The sequence below is a fragment of the Aquarana catesbeiana genome, linkage group LG02, assembly GCF_042186555.1.
Source record: "Aquarana catesbeiana isolate 2022-GZ linkage group LG02, ASM4218655v1, whole genome shotgun sequence".
Lineage (NCBI taxonomy): Eukaryota > Metazoa > Chordata > Amphibia > Anura > Ranidae > Aquarana > Aquarana catesbeiana.
In genome coordinates this window covers 675835313-675853464 of record NC_133325.1, presented here as the reverse complement: position 1 = coordinate 675853464, position 18152 = coordinate 675835313, and the positions used below count along the sequence as shown (strand labels likewise).

Here is an 18152-nt window from a genome sequence, read left to right as displayed (position 1 = left end):
AGGTGCTTTGGGGGGGCCAATACCCCAAAGCACCCTCCCAATGTTGAGGGCATGTGGCCTGGTACGGTTCAGGAGGGGGGGCGCTCTCTCATCCCCCCCTCTTTTCCTGCGGCCTGCCAGGTTGCATGCTCAAATAAGATTCTGGTATAGATTTTTGGGGGGACCTCACGCCATTTTTTTAAAAAATTTTGGCGTGGGGTTCCCCTTAAAATCCATACCAGACCTGAAGGGTCTGGTATGGATTTTGAGGGGGACCCCCATGGCATTTTTTTTTTTTTGGCGCGGGGTTCCCCTTAATATCCATACCAGACTTGAAGGGCCTGGTATGAAATTTACGGGGACCCCCATGCATTTTTTTTTTTTTAGATTTTGGTTTGGAAAAGTATGGGGAATTTACTTCAAAGAGTCCAGCTCAAGCAAAAGAAAAAACTACAGCATTAGGGATGGGGTCAAGTTTTGTTTGTTCACTTCAAGCAGGTTTTGTTTGTTCACTTCAAACAGGTATTGAATTCGTATACAAGTTTATGGGAGTCCGAAACCCAGGTGAAGCAGGTGAAATGCAGGCCAGAAGGATGTCAACTGCAGGCCAAATGAATGCAATCAATGTAAACCTAAATCTCGTTAACACAGGCTCCTAAAACTCAAAGGAGGATTGATCTATATAAATTTTGTCTGGTGTTCCACTTTCATAGATATTTGCTTCCTATTTCTGCATATTTTCTAGAAAAGTTGCTTTTATAGCAAGTATCTGTTTCATTTACATCACAACTTTATCTACTTCCCGCACATTTTACTTTTCCAACAGCATTTAGCATATTTCAGAAAACCACACAAGGCTGAGGACAGTTTTAGGCAACTTCAAACCCTCCACCTTATCCTGCAAGGTTGGGACTTGAACTTCTGTTATTAGATAGGTTGGGGGCTTCACAGCAGGTTGACAAACATGGGTTGCTAACACAGAAAACTGTTTGTGTAAATAACAGTCATCTATATACAGTATTCAAAATTTTAAGTTCATTTTATTAAGACTTTTCTGCACATTTTAACACACAAGTATATGTAATGTATATACACACAGTCACACATATATGTATAAAGATTTTTTTTTAAAGAAACTTCATCCCCTGTACTATATTTTTTTGCTAGGTTCCTTCCTTGGTTTCCAGTTGTCCTCAAAACACATATTCACATGTCAAGTTAGTCCAGCGTTGACTTGCTGTAATCTGCCACCATCTGCGGAGTCCTGTGCCGTCATCTTCTTTGCTTACGTCATCAGGAGCTGACTCTCTCTTTCAGTTTCTTGCAGCCAACTGATGACACACTAAAGCACATAGGCAGTGTTTTCTAGATTGCCCCAGGATGCATGATGTGGGTTCCACATTAAAAGGTCAAAGGGCCAATAAGCCATTTACAACGGATGAAGGGAAAATACGATTTTACAAAGGGCTAAAAAAAAACTGCTAAATGAGTGGGTGAGACAGACCCACTTCACCATTGATGCTCTGATACAGAAAGCTGATAACATTAAACAGAGTTTATCATCAAAACTACCTGCTGAGATCCTAGCAAGAGTGGTTGAATTTATAGGATGAGCTCAAATAGCCCAACACGTAAAGGGTAGGTAAAGACAGATCAACCTACTACTGGACCAGCAATAACAACAGAACAGAGGAGTTAACCTAGAGGAGAAAGGGTGATAGTGGAACACCCCAACAAGGACAGAGGGTAAAGAGCCTTTCAGATAGAGAGCTTATACAGTCAGAGAAGCAAGATTTAGTCAAGGAACCAAAATCTTCTGTAGCACCCTGACATGTCCCGATGGGGAATATCATCACAGCTACAAAATCTTCCATCCGCAACAACCACATACTGCATCTAAGGATCTTAGGGTCCTGTCCCATGGCAAAGCACATTTTTCCAACTTGACCCCTCTAGAGAGGAGGGATCTTACATCATTTAATAGGGTTCAAAGCCAGTTTTGCCAGTGGACAAGGGGAGATGCACACTTATGAGTCACTAAAGAGGAACGTCAATAGCCGTTACAAAAAAGATTCACAGAGAAAGTGCCCCTCTAAGATCAATTGTTATCAACGCTGTCACATATAACATTGCTAAGTATCTGACTACCACCCTTTCACCCCTTGCTGGCAACACAGTAAATCACAAGTCCAGTTGAATGTGACTAACTACTACTAGATAGAATGGGAATTCAGCAATGTAATGCCCTGTACACACGATAGGATTTTCCGATGGAAAATGTGCGATAGGACCTTGTTGTCGGAAATTCCGACCGTGTGTAGGCTCCATCACACATTTTCCATAGGAATTTCCGACACACAAAGTTTGAGAGCTTGCTATAAAATTTTCCGACAACAAAATCCGTTGTCGGAAATTCCGTTCGTGTGTACACAAATCCGACGCACAAAGTGCCACGCATGCTCAGAATAATTTAAGAGACGAAAGCTATTAGCTACTGCCCCGTTTATAGTCCCGACGTACGTGTTTTACGTCACTGCGTTCAGAACGATCGGATTTTCCGACAACTTTGTGTGACTGTGTGTATGCAAGACAAGTTTGAGCCAACATCCGTCGGAAAAAATCCTAGGATTTTGTTGTCGGAATGTCCGATCAATGTCCGACCGTGTGTACAGGGCATTAGCCTTCTTGTATAACTGACATATCCAGCAGTGTGAGTATAATCATGACTATTACATTTGGCATATCTGCTTCTATACTTCAGCATTACCTGTTCCTGTCATTGTCACTCCATAGAAGGAGTAATTGTCACTCCATATGAAAGGGAAGTAAGAGGAATAGCATTTCCCAGACTCCAAGTATTCCAACAGCTATTTAACTCCTGCAATTAAAGTGGTTCTAAAGCCTAAACATTTTTTTTACCTTAATGCATTCCTTGCATTAGGGTAAAAATGTTTAGGTATCAATTTTGGCCCCTCACCCCCCCCCCCCCATACTTACTTGAGCCCTCATTTGATCCAGTGCTGTGCACGTCTCAGGATCTGCTCTCCCCTCACTTCTGTGTCTTATTGGGGCATCGGGAGCCATTGGTTCCCTGTGCTGTCAATCAAAGCCAGTGATGAGGGAGTGGGGCGGGGCAGAGTCCCGCTGTCTGTGTCAATGAATGCAGCAAGAGTGCCCCCATGGGAAGCCACTGGACAGAGAGGAGAAGCCAGGAGCACCAGCAGGGGACCTGAAAAGAGGAGGTTTGGACCACTTTGTGCAATTCTATTGCATGAAAAGTATAGAGATGTTTGTTATTTAAAAAAAATAAATCCTTTAAAATCACTTAAAAAGTGTACCTTCAGTAACTTTGCTTGCATACATAAATACATTCCTGACATGCCACAACACACGGTGACAGCAGAGGCGTTGCTAGGGGGTGGCTATTGGGGCTATAGCCCCGGACCTGGGGTCCATAGCCCCCAGTCTCTTGCTGCAGGGTCTCTGCCTAACCAGCGGGTTGCAGGCTGGCTGCATGAGAGAGGCTGGAGGAGAAGAGAGAAGCGAGCGGGTGGACGAGCAGAGATGATATCTCTCTCTGCCTGCTCCACATCAGCGCTCTTTACAGCCGGGCCTCTTGAATTTGGGAGCGAGGTGCGGCGAGCAGCAGAGAGATGACATCATCTCTCACTGCCCGTCACACATCATCGCTTTTCCACCCTCACAGCATGGTGGAGTGGAGGTCACATGCTTCCTGTCATCGTGGAGCTCCACTTTGCAGCCAGACCCCCTTGCTTCAATGTCGGAGGTGCAGCAGGGAACAGCCAGATGACATCATCTCTCACTGCCCGCCCTGCATCACCGCTCTCCTGCTCTCACTAAATGGACCAGTGCTGTCAGCCTGCCACCAATGCAGCGTCAATGCACATTTGGTAGCACTGGCTGGCATGGCAAGTTACAATCCACATAAGGTGGCAAGTGACAATCTGCAAATGGTGGCAGGAGATGTGGCAATCTGCAAATTGAGCCAGGAGACATAGCAAGTGACAATCTGCAAATGGTGGCAGGTGATGTGGCAAGTGACAATCTGCAAATGGTGGCAAGAGATGTGGCAAGTGACAATCTGCAAATGGTGGCAGGAGACGTGGCAAGTGACAATCTGCAAATGGTGGTAGGAGACGTGGCAAGTGACAATCTGCAAATGGTGGCAGGAGATGTGGCAATCTGCAAATGGTGGTAGGAGATGTGGTAAGTGACACGCCCAGGGCTCCCACTGATTCTGCAGTATGGTGAGTTGATTCAATTCATTATATATTAGAATGTAACAATAGAAATAATGCACTTTAATCACCCTGACACCATATCAACCATGCCATGATGATTGAAGCGCCAACACCAGCCATCACCCGTGAAAAATTGCTTAGGTCTCCCCCCACCCCCTCCCCGTGGGCATGCAAAAAGGTTGGTGACTGCTGCTATGGGCTCTAGCCCCAGATCTTTTGCAGATCTAGCAACGCCCCTGGGTGACAGTACATTTCATCATTGGAAACAGTCATTGTGCCAGTCAAGTGACTTTACCTAGGCTGAGATGATGTCACCTGTCTGCTGCAGGCAGAAGGAAGCATTTCCTTAGATCCAGAAGCAGTGGGCCAATCTGTGTCAGAGATTTGGGAGCACAACCATGGACAGAAAAGGTACCATGATTACCACAGTTGGGTCAGCTCAAAGCTTTTCTCTCATTGCAGGCAGTAGATCGTAGATAAGTCTGAACAAAAAAAGCTGTTTTCAGGAGAGAACAGCAGATGAAGGCATTGCTCAGATCTCTGTGAGAGATAATAAGTACATGCATGCTTAATAATTAAATTCATGCATTTAACATAAAAATATATCTTATCCTGGGAACACTTTAGGTTAAAGGAAAAGCATAGCCAAAGCTTGTTTTGCACTCCTGTGACCCGTTTTCAGCAGAGAGTGGGCTGAAGTCCGCTCTCTGTTGACGTCAAAGAAGTCAGTCCAGGTACCGCGTCATTGTGACAATGGAAGTCGGGATCCGCCAGGTGCCTGGACTGATACCCCCAAACCCATACTTAACTTTTAATTATATTGTTACTGACTTGATCAACTTTGTATAATATGTTTCCAGCTATAATAACAGCCAGGCATGCTGGCCTCCAAGGTATGACAATTCATAAACCAAGCATTACATTACTTATCAGAATTGTTTATCAGACATTCTGATTTTTATGGGTTAAGAAAATAAATCTCCACTTACCCCAAGCCAAAAGCAGCAGTATTCTTCTTCCACATTCTATGAAAACGTTGTGGTATCACAACTCCAACAATAAACTGAGGCAGGACTGTTAAGTCGGGACCAAGGCTTATCAGTTCAGCTCTTCTCTGTATGCAATGCCATGCTGTAATGTCTACTTATTTGCTTCAGTTTCCTTAACAGGCATTTTTGCATGTTGTCATGGTAACTAATAAAAATTCATGTATAAGAAAACATAATTTGAAATCACCACCACCTGCATGGCATAGATTGTTAATAAAGGGATGTGCTGGCTGTATAATAGAACAACTTATGTTGACTAGGGCCCCATACACACTATTAGATTTTCTGCAGATTTTTGCCTTCAGATTTACCAAAACCATATAATATGAGGTCAAACCTTAAGAGTTTCAATTTGCATGCAATCAGGCAGGCCCTTGCACTACATGGTTTTGGTAAATCTGAAGACAAAAATCTAATAGTGTGTATGGGGCCTTTGCAAAGCTTTAGCAGCTCAGGGGCAAGGACAGACAGATGCTTTGCATCCTTTATCTGATCGTCAAAAACCTTATTGAAAGTTGTGGATTGTAGTTTATTAAGTGTGACGATAAGTATGCTCTTCCTATGGTCAAGTGACAGAACCATGGAGCTTACTACTTCTTCAACACTACATGGGAATAGGAACAATACTCTGCATATAGCAGGCCAGTGCTTGGTACAGGAAGTGCTGAGATTTCAGTGGCCCAAGATTGAATTTTCTAGATAGATTCATTCATATTAATGCTGGAGTCAGTTTAGCATCCCGTGCTGACAGAATTACTTCAATAACACCTTTTCTTACTTTGGTGTACTATTAAATAATCATTAAAATAGAACTAAAGCACCGTGTATCAAAAACCAAACTTTTTTTTTAAATGAAATATTCTTTTCAACTTTTTTATCTTTTATTGCATATCATTACTGCTGAACACTTTCAAATGCTTCCCATCTACATGCATAAACTGCACTGTGATGGCTGCAAGCCGTGACAAAGCAATAGCCATAGCAGCTGTGTGGGGCCTAGGATGGAAGGGGTCCCCCATTGGGAAGCTATTAGGAAAAACTAAACTGTGAAGTTTGCAGTACAGAAGGGCTGAGATCAGACCTTGGGGTCATCTAGTCAAATAACCCCCTCTGTGTAAGAAGCTTTTGGTTAGTTTTGTTTTTAGATTTATTGCCCTCTGAAATTAACCCAGTAGGCCTAATACAATCAAAAATCCCAAAGTTAAAACCTTAATAGGACATCAAATACTATTATACCTATTATTAATATTACATTACAGCTATTTCCACAGCTCTGGTCCCTTGTGTGATGCTGCAGGTGTCCCCTGCTGGCACTAAAACCAAGAACTGAGTGATTACATGACCACTGATCGCTCATTTCTCAGTCTTCTAGGAGCAGAGAGTATTGACTGTCAGTCACCACTCTCCGCTCTGCCCCTCTAACACTCACTGAAGTGCCAGGTTGGATAGGGGGTGAGTGCAGCTTGCTGTCAGTTATGTAGCTATGTGGATCCCGACAGTGGCAGCTGGTGCTCAAAATTTTCTGGGGGGCGCAAACAAACTGAAAAATATTGAGCCCCCCCCATTAATTGCAGCCTCACTGTGCCCATCAAATGCAGCCATTGTGCCCATCAAACGCAGCCACTTGTGCCCATCAAATGCAGCCATTGTGCCCATCAAACGCAGCCACTTGTGCCCATCAAATGCAGCCACTTGTGCCCATCAAATGCAGCCACGTGTGCCAATCATATGCAGCCACCATGCCCATCATATGCAGCCACCATGCCCATCATATGCTGCCACTTGTGCCCATCATATGTAGCCACTTGTGCCCATCAAATGCAGCCACTTGTGCCCATCATATGCAGCCACTTGTGCCCATAAATGCAGCCACTTGTGCCCAGTATATGCAGCCACCTGTGCCCATCATATGCAGCCACTTGTGCCCATAAATGCAGCCACTTGTGCCCAGTATATGCAGCCACCTGTGCCCATCATATGTAGCCACTTGGCGGGGAGGAAGGTTAGTGTGGAATTCGCTATCGTCACACAATTGGGTGGGATCAGGGCGCACACTCTGCGCCCCGAGCCCACCCTATTTTGAAGCCTATTAGAGCCTCTGGCTCTAATCAGGTGCTTCAAAAAGTACCCCACCCCCACCATAGGAACCCATGTGTCCAGCGTCCTGAAAGGGGTCGGGCGCATGGATGGGGGGGCGGCACCCGTGCTCTCACAGCGCACGGGCCGCCACTGGATCCCGACAATATGGTCAGAATCCTTCCAAAGCCTGGAGTAAATCTGTGAAATCAGCAGACAGTGGGCTTTAGCCTGCTATTAGCTGAGTCTGGGTCACAGGAGAAAAAAAATAAGTGCACTCCTGTGACCCAGAAAAAAAGCTTTGACTGCTAGCTGCTAAAGAGTGAGGTAGCCAGGTAAGCTGAAATGTTGCTACTCCCTTGCATGCAATGCATTTCTCAGGACAGTTATCCTTATGGTAGTATTATTGGACCGGGCCTGTGCAATGTATATTGGCACAGCCACTCATAGTTTCCATCGTGAGAGGATTTGACTGGGTGGCAACACAGAAGTACAAATAGGAGGCAGGGACAGAGTGTTGTCACCCTACATCAGGAAGTGTCTGAGCAAGGACCTTAATGGCTGGATCAAAAGATATTATACTAATGAAAGCTACATATTTCTAAATGCTGAATATTATTTTCAAATTATATTGACATGGTAAACCTTCTACAAAATTCTAGTGTGAGGGTTCACATATACCTTGTTTATTAGCTGCTAAATAAAACAAAGTTTATAGAGCCATTAAAAAATGATTTTGATGTCCTTTATGAACAGACCACATAGTCTCTGTAACAAAGAAGGTGACAGGTGCTCTTTAATAATTATCATAATTATAAGCAAGATGGTGACTTGAATCCATAGTTGTAGGTTTTTCATTCAGTTTCTGCATCCGTATGTTGTTATTAAATTAAACCAGGAAAGCAAGTGTAATTAACTTCTTAATTATGTATTTCATGTCACTAATGACATAGTTGAAAGCATTAGTTGGCATTACTTACTCTTGTTGGAATACTGAAGATTTCTGAAATACAGTGATATTTAAACTCCACGAAAATGGTTTTTATGAGTGAACAGAGACTAAAATCTAAAAGTACTAAAATCCTGCAAAATGTTCTGAAATCATCTCAGTACACTCTGTATTCTCTGACTGGGGTTTCTAATTCACTGTGGGGATGATCTACACATAAATAATACTTTGGTTGAGATCCCGCCACCAGACCTTCAACAAAAGTGTTCTCATAAGATCATATGTGCATTTGACATATTCCATGTTATTTACCTGTAAAAGCCTCCAGCAGACGGGATGCACACATCTTAAAACCCTAAAATGTTACTAAACCCACAACAGTAAAATCAGTCTGTATATACAGTAAAGCATGCTTGTTATACTGACTGTGGAACTTAAGGGGTTAACCCTGTGCACTGTCTAAAAAGACAGTTTGATCCTGTTTTCTTTTATCCTCCCCTTCTTCCACTGTTCCCAATCCATCTCCTCATAGTACAGAGCCTTGGGGGCACTCTTCACATGCTCAGTTTGCTAGGGAGTTTTTTTTTTTTTTTTTTTGGGAAGAGGCATGTGATCGGCACAGGGCCAATCAGCACTGTCCAGACAGAGGGTCAGGGGTCTTCCAGCCTCATAGGACAATTCGAGGAGAATGAAAACTCCTCCAACAAGCTTTAACCAGACACCGATAAAAGTCATAAGACTGCTGTATACTGCTGATGAGAAAAGGTATTTAGCAGTTTATATTTACTAAAATAATTGCTCTGTGTACTGTGGGAGACCAGATATAGTGAATGCAGGGTCCTGGGTTTAGTAACACTTTAAGCTGGGTATACACGTAGCAAAATTTGTCTGGCTCGGGGGAACCAGACAAATTTTAGTCTGTGTGTGTACTACTGTCTGCTCAACAGAAGCGGATCTAACGATCCGCTACTGTCAAACAGTCATGCTGTAAAATCAGCATTCGATCAGCACATGCAGCCACAGGCGGGGGGAGTCCCCTCTGTCAAATGACAATAGCATGGCAGGGGAGAGCCCTGCATCCACATTGCTTTGGTGGATGCAGAGATCTGTAAGGGCTTTTTTTTTCATTCAACCCACTGGTTGAATGAGAAAACTATATGTGTATACCCAGCTTTAAAATGCTGCCAAGTGCTGTGATTTTGGATGAGATGTGAGTAGCACCAAGGCTGCAGCAGCAGCAATTCCCCTCCCTAATGTTTTTCCAGAAGTTCCTTGAGCTGCAGATGATTGATCTCCCATTTGATGGTGCCTCCAAAATTTCACAGCCAATGCTACTTGGCAGAGCCACCTGTATGACACCAATGATCTTTTCAGCGATCTGTAAAAGTAACATTCTGACAATCAATGTAAGGGGGGCATTCTTCTTACTGGTCATCATTGATTTGATTTTAGGAGGGGTTCTCCAAGACCAGAAAATTATTTCAAGGGTTTCTCTGGGGTAAAAGTGTTGAGAAAATCTGCTCTATAGTATCCCTCTTGCCCCCCCCCCCCCCCCCCCCCAGCTGCTACATAAAAAGATATGTAGGGAAATGAGGGGAGGGGTGGAGGAGCTGGCCCAGCACAACCAGTAATAAGATACTCTCAGAAGAGAGAAAAGCTACAACATGCAAGGAAAGAATGAGCTGTGCTAGGGAGTTGACACTTTGGAAACATCAAATTTTCAGAAAGTAAAAACAATGCACGCAAGCATTTAAAATACTTAAGTTTTTCCCATGCAATTTTTTAAGGTGGTGATAAGGTCTCTTTAAAAGCTTCACAGTGATTACTAACACTTCTGAGAACATTTAAATAATGGGCAAAGCAAAGAACCTATATGGGACTATTTAGGTCGTTTTTTAAAACATACCTAAACTTTATATATTATTAGTCATTACCCAATATTTCACAGATATACTTAAAATTCAGCAGCATTGTCATATTAAACCCAGAGCAGTCTCCACAGTAAAATCAGCAGGGAATAATGCTGCTATATTAAATGCAAGATGGTTAGAGACATATAATTTTGCAATTTTAGCACATAGTAGCCAAAGTCAAACAGAACTTTCACTCATGTATCCAATACACGGGGCAGCTATCATCAAAGCTATGTTTATGCCCCTTGTGTATACATTTCTAAAACCTAGTTGTATCAATCAAAGCAGTATGTTGAGACAGTTTATATAACATGTAACATGTTCAATTTCCATTAAAGTGTCACTAAACCCACATCATAAAAAACTATCAACCAATATTGTATTACATGCTGTTCATACTCAGTCACTTTGATATTCATTTTCTGTGTTCTGCAAAAAAAAATGGTTGATCCTGATGTTCTCTATCTCCCCCTGCTGCCCAAGTCCCCAATTCAGCTAGGGAGTTTATAGAACAGTGTTGGCAGCTCTGCACATGCTCAGTTTTCAGTGTATTTCTACGCTAAGCATTTTTTCCCTATCACATCTGAGCAGCTCATATAACTATAGAGTCACGCACGTGGGTGTATACACAGTGGTAAATGCCAGCCCACTTCCTCCCACCTCCCGCATGGCCACTAACCAGCTAAACACAATGATGGGCTATTACACATAGAGTGATAGAGGCTTCACCTCCCTCTTATTCATATACACAGGCCATAGGGGCGTGACACAGCCTGTGGCTCGCAGAAATCTGCCTCATCATGTTATTGCCAAAAAAGAATAAAGATTTAATATCAAATATATATATATATGTATGACAATTTAAAACATTTTATTAATATTAATTATATTTACTCTGTATTCTAAAGGCTATTTTTTTTGTTTGTTTTCTAATATGTGACCAGCAGCAGAGGACTAGAAGCTCCACCTAATATTTTTCCTCCTGCTTATGTTTCCCTGCAGACAGGCTGGGAAGAGCTGGGTCACATAACAGCTGTATATCGATTAGGAAAAAAGGTACTTAGATTTTTTTTTAAATTAAAATAATTACAGTGCCATCATCACTTTTGATTAAGTAGTCCATCATTTAGGGTAAGGGTCAGTGTGAACTTCTCCTATTAGTGACAGATCATTCTCAACACCCTTTTGTGTGAACCTAAACTTATTGGAACCTTATATGAGATGTTTTATTCTCTAAACATTTGGACTATTATTAGTGTATAAGAGCTGCATTTATGTTGTACTATGTACCAATATTAGGAACAAAAAAAATCTCAGCCTGCAAGAAATCCCCTTTAGTCATGCCATTGCAATAAAGCTCAACTTCGGACACAATGAAAGAAAAGCCCCCTGCAGTGCATCCCCCCCCCACCCACACACACACAATTGCAAGGGTTAAACTATTGTTAGGTTTTGGGGGTTGCAGAACAGGCTGCATTACTTACCTGACTCCTTCTATTCCAGTCTGTGCACTGCGGTCTCCTCTGTAAGTTGTTCCCAGCCGCTGTTGCACACTCTTGTACAATACAGGGTTAATATTCCTGCACTGTATGTAATGATGCCAACGTTCTGCCCACAGGCTGGAGCTTCAGAGAGAGGAAGAGATCACTGCAGCCAGCTGGATCAGGGAGTCAGGTAAGTAATGCAGCCTCTACTGCAATCCCCTAGAATTAACAAGTGTTTAACCCTTGCTGTTCGGGGGTTGAGGCACACCTTGCTGCACATGGTATTTGTTTAGATATTTAGCATCCAAAGCATTAACAAAGTCCACTTACCAATACAGTAGACAATATCACTTCTAACTAGGAAGGCTGACCCATTGAGGATAACAATAAAAAATACCTCAGCAAAATGGGGGGCCCCCCTCTGCTCTTTTTTGGAAAACAAAACTGCTGGCAAATCTGTAGTGTCACAGTTTATAAATAGTTTTACTTGATGAGAACTAGACTGTCTAAAACACGTGTGAAACACAAGGCCCAGGGGCCAAATCTGGCCCTCCAGGCCATTTGATGCGGCCCTCACACCTCTCCTGCAGCTGCAGCTTCCCCCTCCTCTCTGCCCCCACCTTGTCCCAGCAGTCTGGAGCAGAGAGGAGAATAGAACTCCTCCACCAGATCCTGCATTTCTCCATGCAGCCGTGGCACCCCCTAGTCCCTGTCTCCCTTGGCCTCAGCATTCTGCAAACTCTGGATGCTGACTCCAGCCCTCCTCATGTCCTCCTCCAGACCCTGCACTTTCTGCTTCCCAGCTCTGCCCCTAGCTTTTTCCCAGCAGCAGCACAAGGTAAGGAGATTGCACTGTGATGTAAGGGGTGGTGGGGGACTCTTGACTTCTGATGGTGGGGGTGCTCTGCACATCTAGCATCTAGTCCTACAGATACAACCGGCCCTTTGAAGACAGCCATAATGCTGATTCGGCCCGTGATCAAAATTGAGTTTGACACTCCTGGTCTAAAAGATCAGAGACGGTACTGGGAGGAGGCTAGGAATGCTAAAAGAAGGATTGCATCCATACAGAACAACTAAGAAATATTTTTTTCCCCCAAAAGAATATGCACATACTGATTTTGTGGGAAAAAAAGAAAAATGGAAAAAAAATTCCAAGGTATTTCCCTATTGCACCCTACCCATAAGACACCTCCAAATGCATCAGTAGCATGCTCGTATTTAGCTTTTAAAATCCCTAAATGAGAATGAGCTCTGAACGGAGTTCTAATAAGAGAAGTATTACACAGTACAATAATACTACTTTAAAAATATATATTTTTTAAGCACGATCAGAAATTAACCATTCCCTAATTATTTTTATGCCAAAAAGTTCCTAGAAATATTTCTGACCATAACAAGATAAGTGCTAAGACTTCATTTCATAATTAAATACATTGCCTTTAGGGGACATCAGGATAAATGCTTCTGTTATTACAGATACAACACATTTATATATGTAGTGAGACTGTGGGCACAAAAAAAAAATTATAGTGGGCTCCCCCGCACTGCCAGGGTTAGATGTTTGTTACTCTTCGGGTTAGAGTCACAGACGAGAGTCCACACAGCTTATCCTGGCCTCCCCACCTCAGCAGACTCCCGAGCATTGTTCTGCCACATGTTCATGTATGTTTTATCTTATATTAAACTGCATGAGGCTATCATTTTCTGTAGTAGGCTGACATCTAGTGGCAGTATATGGCCACTACAACTTGTTTATTAACTGCTTCAGCCCCGGAAGATTTTACCCCCTTCCTGACCAGAGCACTTTTTGCAATTCGGCACTGCGTTGCTTTAACTGACAATTGCGCAGTCGTGCAACTTGGAACCCAAACAGAATTGATGTCCTTTTTTTCCCACAGATAGAGCTTTCTTTTGATGGTATTTGATCACCTCTGCGTTTTTTATTTTTTGCGCTATAAACAAAAAAAGAGCGAGAATTTTAAAAGAACTGCAATATTTTTTACTTTTTGCTATAATAAATATCCCCCAAATATATAAAAAAACATTTTTTTTCCCCAGTTTAGGCCAATATGTATTCTTCTACAAATTTTTGGTATAAAAAAAATCGCAATAAGCGTATATTGATTGGTTTGCGCAAAAGTTATAGTGTTTAAAAAATAGGGGATAGTTTTATGGCATTTTTATTATTATTTTTTTTTTTTTTTACTAGTAATGGCGGCGATCTGCATTTTTTATCGGGACTGCAACATTATGGTGGACACATCGGACACTTTTGATACATTTTTGGGACCATTGCCATTTATACAGCGATCAGTGCTATAAAAATGCACTGATTACTGTAAAAATGTAACTGGCAGGAAAGGGGTTAACACTAGGGGGCGATCAAGGGGTTAATTGTGTTCCCTAGTGTATGTTCTAACTGAGGGGGGAAGGGGACTGTACAGGGAAGATGACAGATCGCTGTTCATACTCTGCATGAACAGACGATCTATCTCTTCTCCCCTCAGAGAACTGGAAACCGTGTTAACACACACAGATCCTGGGTCTCTGTGTGTCAGCAGCGATCGCGGGAGCCCGGTGGTGATCGTGACCGCCGAGCACTCGTATTGGCTCCGGGGGGCAAGCGAGCCCCTAGTGGTCACAGGGCGAAGCGACATAACATAACGTCGTTTCGCCCAGCTGTGCCATTTTGCCGCAGTACAACTGCGGCGGCTGGTCGGCAAGTGGTTAATGTCATTTTGGTTTCTTCCTTTGTCCACCCCACAACTTCTTCCACGTTCCCTCAAACAGTGTTAGTTATTCACAGAGAGAGGGTTTAGGGATGCCTTAGAGGTCAATTTACTCAGACCCCTTTCACACTGGAGGCGTTTTTCAGGAACTACAGTGGTAAAAATAGTGCCTGCATAGCGTCTGAAAAGTGCCTCAGCTGCAAACCCAATGTGAATGCCCGAGTGCTTTCACACTGGGGCGCTGTGCTGGCAGGGCGTCACAAAAAGTCTTGCCAGCAGCCTCTTTGCAGCGGTGTAGGAGCGGTGAATACACCGCTCCTGCCCATTGAAAACAATGGGGCAGTGCTGCTATACTGCCGGCAAAGCGCCGCTGCGGTGGCGTTTTGCGGCCAGATTGAACCCTTTTTCGGCCGCTCGCGGGGGTTAAAACCACCCCGCTATCGGCCGAATAGCGCCGCTAAAACGAAGGTAAAGCGGCGCTAAAAACAGCGTGAGTGTGAAAGCACTCTAAAGGCAATTAGGGTGTGCATTTTGAGAGTACACTTGCACTCTGCAAGAAAATTTGCTCCAGAGCTTAGTAAATGAGGTGAGGCTTCGCTTTGCATAGAGAGCCCAATCACAATCAAGGAAAATAAAAAAAACAGCATTTTTGCGTGCTCATGATTGGATGATGGAAGTCAGCAGAGCTTCCCCTTATTTACTAAGCTCTGGAGCAAATGTCCTTTTACAGTGTAACTGTACTTGCAAAGCGCACAGTCTATTTGCCTTTAATAAATCAACCCTAAGGTCTTATCATACTTCAAAAGACTGGAAAAATATCATCTGTACTGAAATGAGCTGAAGTAAATTTGTGTTGAATTCAACTTCTGTGTCTTATTGAAGAGTTAAGCTGCCTGTGGATGCTGCCAAGTCAGCAGGTGGCCATACTATGCAGACAAACTGGGTCTATGTATGTCAATCATAAATCGACATTGAAACAGAACAGGTGTTCTCTTTTAAGCTCCAGTCTTTGGGCAGACTTCATTGTCATCATCATCATGAACAATAGAAGGCTTTTAATCCTGCACTGTATATGGTGGCGATAAGATTGTGACTGTGGCCAGGAGCAGCTGACAGAGGAGGCCACGAGGGACCGCTCGCACACATTGAGGGGGCCTGCTCCAGCAAGGGAAAGGTAAGTATTACAGTCTCTTTTGCAACCCCCTTGACCTAAGAATCATTTAACCCTTGCAATGTGGGGGGCGCACTACAAGGGTATTTTGTTGTTGTTGTGCCCAGGCTTGAGATTTAATTTCTGGAAACAGAAGATATTAATTAGGTGTATGCATTCTACTAACATCTGTTTAGCTTTTACATGCGCACCATACACATCTGATATATCTGCCAAAACTCATTTATGATGCTGGCAACAGAATCCAAAATCAGTGAAGGTTAACGATACACAGTCAGGTGCACCAGACACTCTCTTTCTGTATGCTAAATGACTACAGCACAAACACAATTTAATGAGATTTGATGCAACGCTTCGTGAATATAAACAATTAGTGACTGGCGTTTCTGATTGTGCTTAAAAAAATATCTTTCTTTAGGAAAGCATTATGTGGCACTCTGTTCTTACAACTGTTAGTAATGGATGGATATGATAAATTCATAGAAATACCTCTTTATTTCTACCTTTTTATTTCTGAAAGACAGTGGGGTTTACAAAAGGTAAATAAACTGTGTACTTTGCAAATGCAGTTGCACTCCTTTTCCCCGGAGCTTAGTGAAAGTGGTGAAGCTCTGCTGATTTCCATCATTCAATTATGTGCAGGCAAAAATTCTGTTTTTTTTTTTTTTTTCCCTTGCACCTGATTGGGTATTCTTTACAAAGTGAAGGTCCGCCGCATTCACTAAGCTCTGGGGAGAATTAATGTAAGTGCAAAGTCTATTTGCCTTTAGCAAATCGTAAATCAAAGCCAGTGTAGATTCTCAGCATCAAAATATCAAATTATCCTTTGTTCACCAGAGTATTCTACATGTGTTTTGCTCTTATTTATTATGCTGCGGGCTGTTTCCTGCACTACTGAACTGCAACAAAATAGAGGAGTGTAAAAATAGTTACGTATATTCTGCAGATTTTATCTCAAGTATTTTTTATGCTTGTTTTGCCTAGGACATAAAAAAAAGGTTTAGTACAAGCAATAACAATAAAGCATTGTCCTCTTCAGTGCTAACCTTAATTAATTGTTATTTATATAAAGGTAGATCTAAACCAGTGGCTGTCAACTTACGAGGTACAGAGGGCCCTGTGCTTTGATATCACCAAAGGGGCGCACATAAAGTTCAGAATACGTAATGCCAGGAATGACTATCAGAGACTGCTAACACGTTAGAGGAGCTGGTGGTCAGAGACTGGACAGGCTACAAGTTTGGTCCACTCTTGAGGTGCCCACAACCAGGATCGCCAATAAGGGGGTACAGGCAGTCATCTTGTACTGGCCCCCATCAGGTCAGCTTGTGGCTCTCCCCTCTCTTTAGTTAGATTGTCCTCCCCAGTAGTGCAGAGTAACCAGAAGCCAGGGAGCGCTCAGAAGCTTCTCCCCGGACAGTCGAAGGTGGTGGGGTAGGGGTTCGACTTCCACAGGTGACTGATTCATTCTGTCTAAACACCTGAAGGGGGGGCAAGAGAAGGAGCAGAGATAGCAACTCAGGATGTTTCCATCTTTAGCCATGCAGAAAGTGACTGCCTTGTCACTACCAACCGCTCAATGACTGCCCAACAACTATATACCGCTCACTGACTTCCCTGCCTCTACATACTGTTTACTGACTTCCCTGCCTCTACATACTGTTTACTGACTTCCCTGCCTCTACATACTGTTTACTGACTTCCCTGCCACTACATACTAATCACTGACTGCCCTGCCACTACAAACTGCTCATTGACTGCCCTACCACTGCATATTGTTCACTGCCTTCCCTGCCACTACATACTGCTTACTGACTCCCCTGCCACTACAAACTGCTCATTGCCTGCCCAACCACTACATGCTGTTCACTGCGTTCCCTGCCACTACATACTGCTTACTGACTGCCCTACCACTACAAACTGCTCATTGACTGCCCTACCACTGCATACTAATCACTGACTGCCCTGCCTCTACATACTGTTTACTGACTCCCCTGCCACTACATATTAATCACTGACTGGCCTGCCACTACAAACTGCTCATTCTCTGCCCTACCACTACATACTGCTTACTGCCTTCCCTGCCACTACATACTGCTTACTGACTGCCCTGCCACTACATACTGCTTACTGACTGCCCTGCCACTACATACTGTTTACTGACTTCCCTGCCACAACAAACTGCTCATTGACTGCCCAACCACTACATACTGTTCATTGACTTTCCTGCCACTACATACTGTTTACTAACTGCCATGCCTCTACAAACTGCTCATTGACTGCCCAACCACTACATGCTGCTTACTGACTGCCCTGCCACTACAATACTGTTTACTGACTGCCCTGCCACTACAAATTGCTCGGCCCCAAGCTTGAGCCCACTTGATTTAGTAATAGATAGACTTCTTGTAGGATAACACACACCCCTAAAAAAATACTGCTTTATATGTCTGAAAGGCTACCTACATCTACTTTTTAAGCCACCAAGGGTGTTCAAACTGGTATGATAAACGTATGGTCTAATGTCAGTTCTGCAT

General features: G+C 43.2%; 1 protein-coding gene and 1 long non-coding RNA gene across 11 annotated transcripts in view; one reads left to right on the top strand and one right to left on the bottom strand.

Annotated features, from left to right (window-relative positions):
- RAP1GAP2 (RAP1 GTPase activating protein 2) overlaps window positions 1-18152 on the bottom strand; it is a 1157030-nt gene that overhangs the window by 773423 nt on the left and 365455 nt on the right. The window contains exon 1 of one of the 10 annotated variants that reach the window (XM_073616722.1): window positions 5231-5396. The exons of the other annotated variants lie outside the window; for them this stretch is intronic. Coding sequence (XP_073472823.1) covers window positions 5231-5265 — 35 coding nt within the window. The 5' untranslated portion in view covers window positions 5266-5396. Of the gene's footprint in view, window positions 1-5230; window positions 5397-18152 lie in introns of those variants that run through there. 10 annotated transcript variants of the gene reach the window in all.
- Window positions 11818-18152, top strand: part of LOC141129010 (uncharacterized) — a 109906-nt gene continuing 103571 nt past the window's right edge. The window contains exon 1 of the long non-coding RNA XR_012241755.1: window positions 11818-11902. This is a non-coding gene — a long non-coding RNA (uncharacterized lncRNA). The remainder of the gene's footprint in view (window positions 11903-18152) is intronic.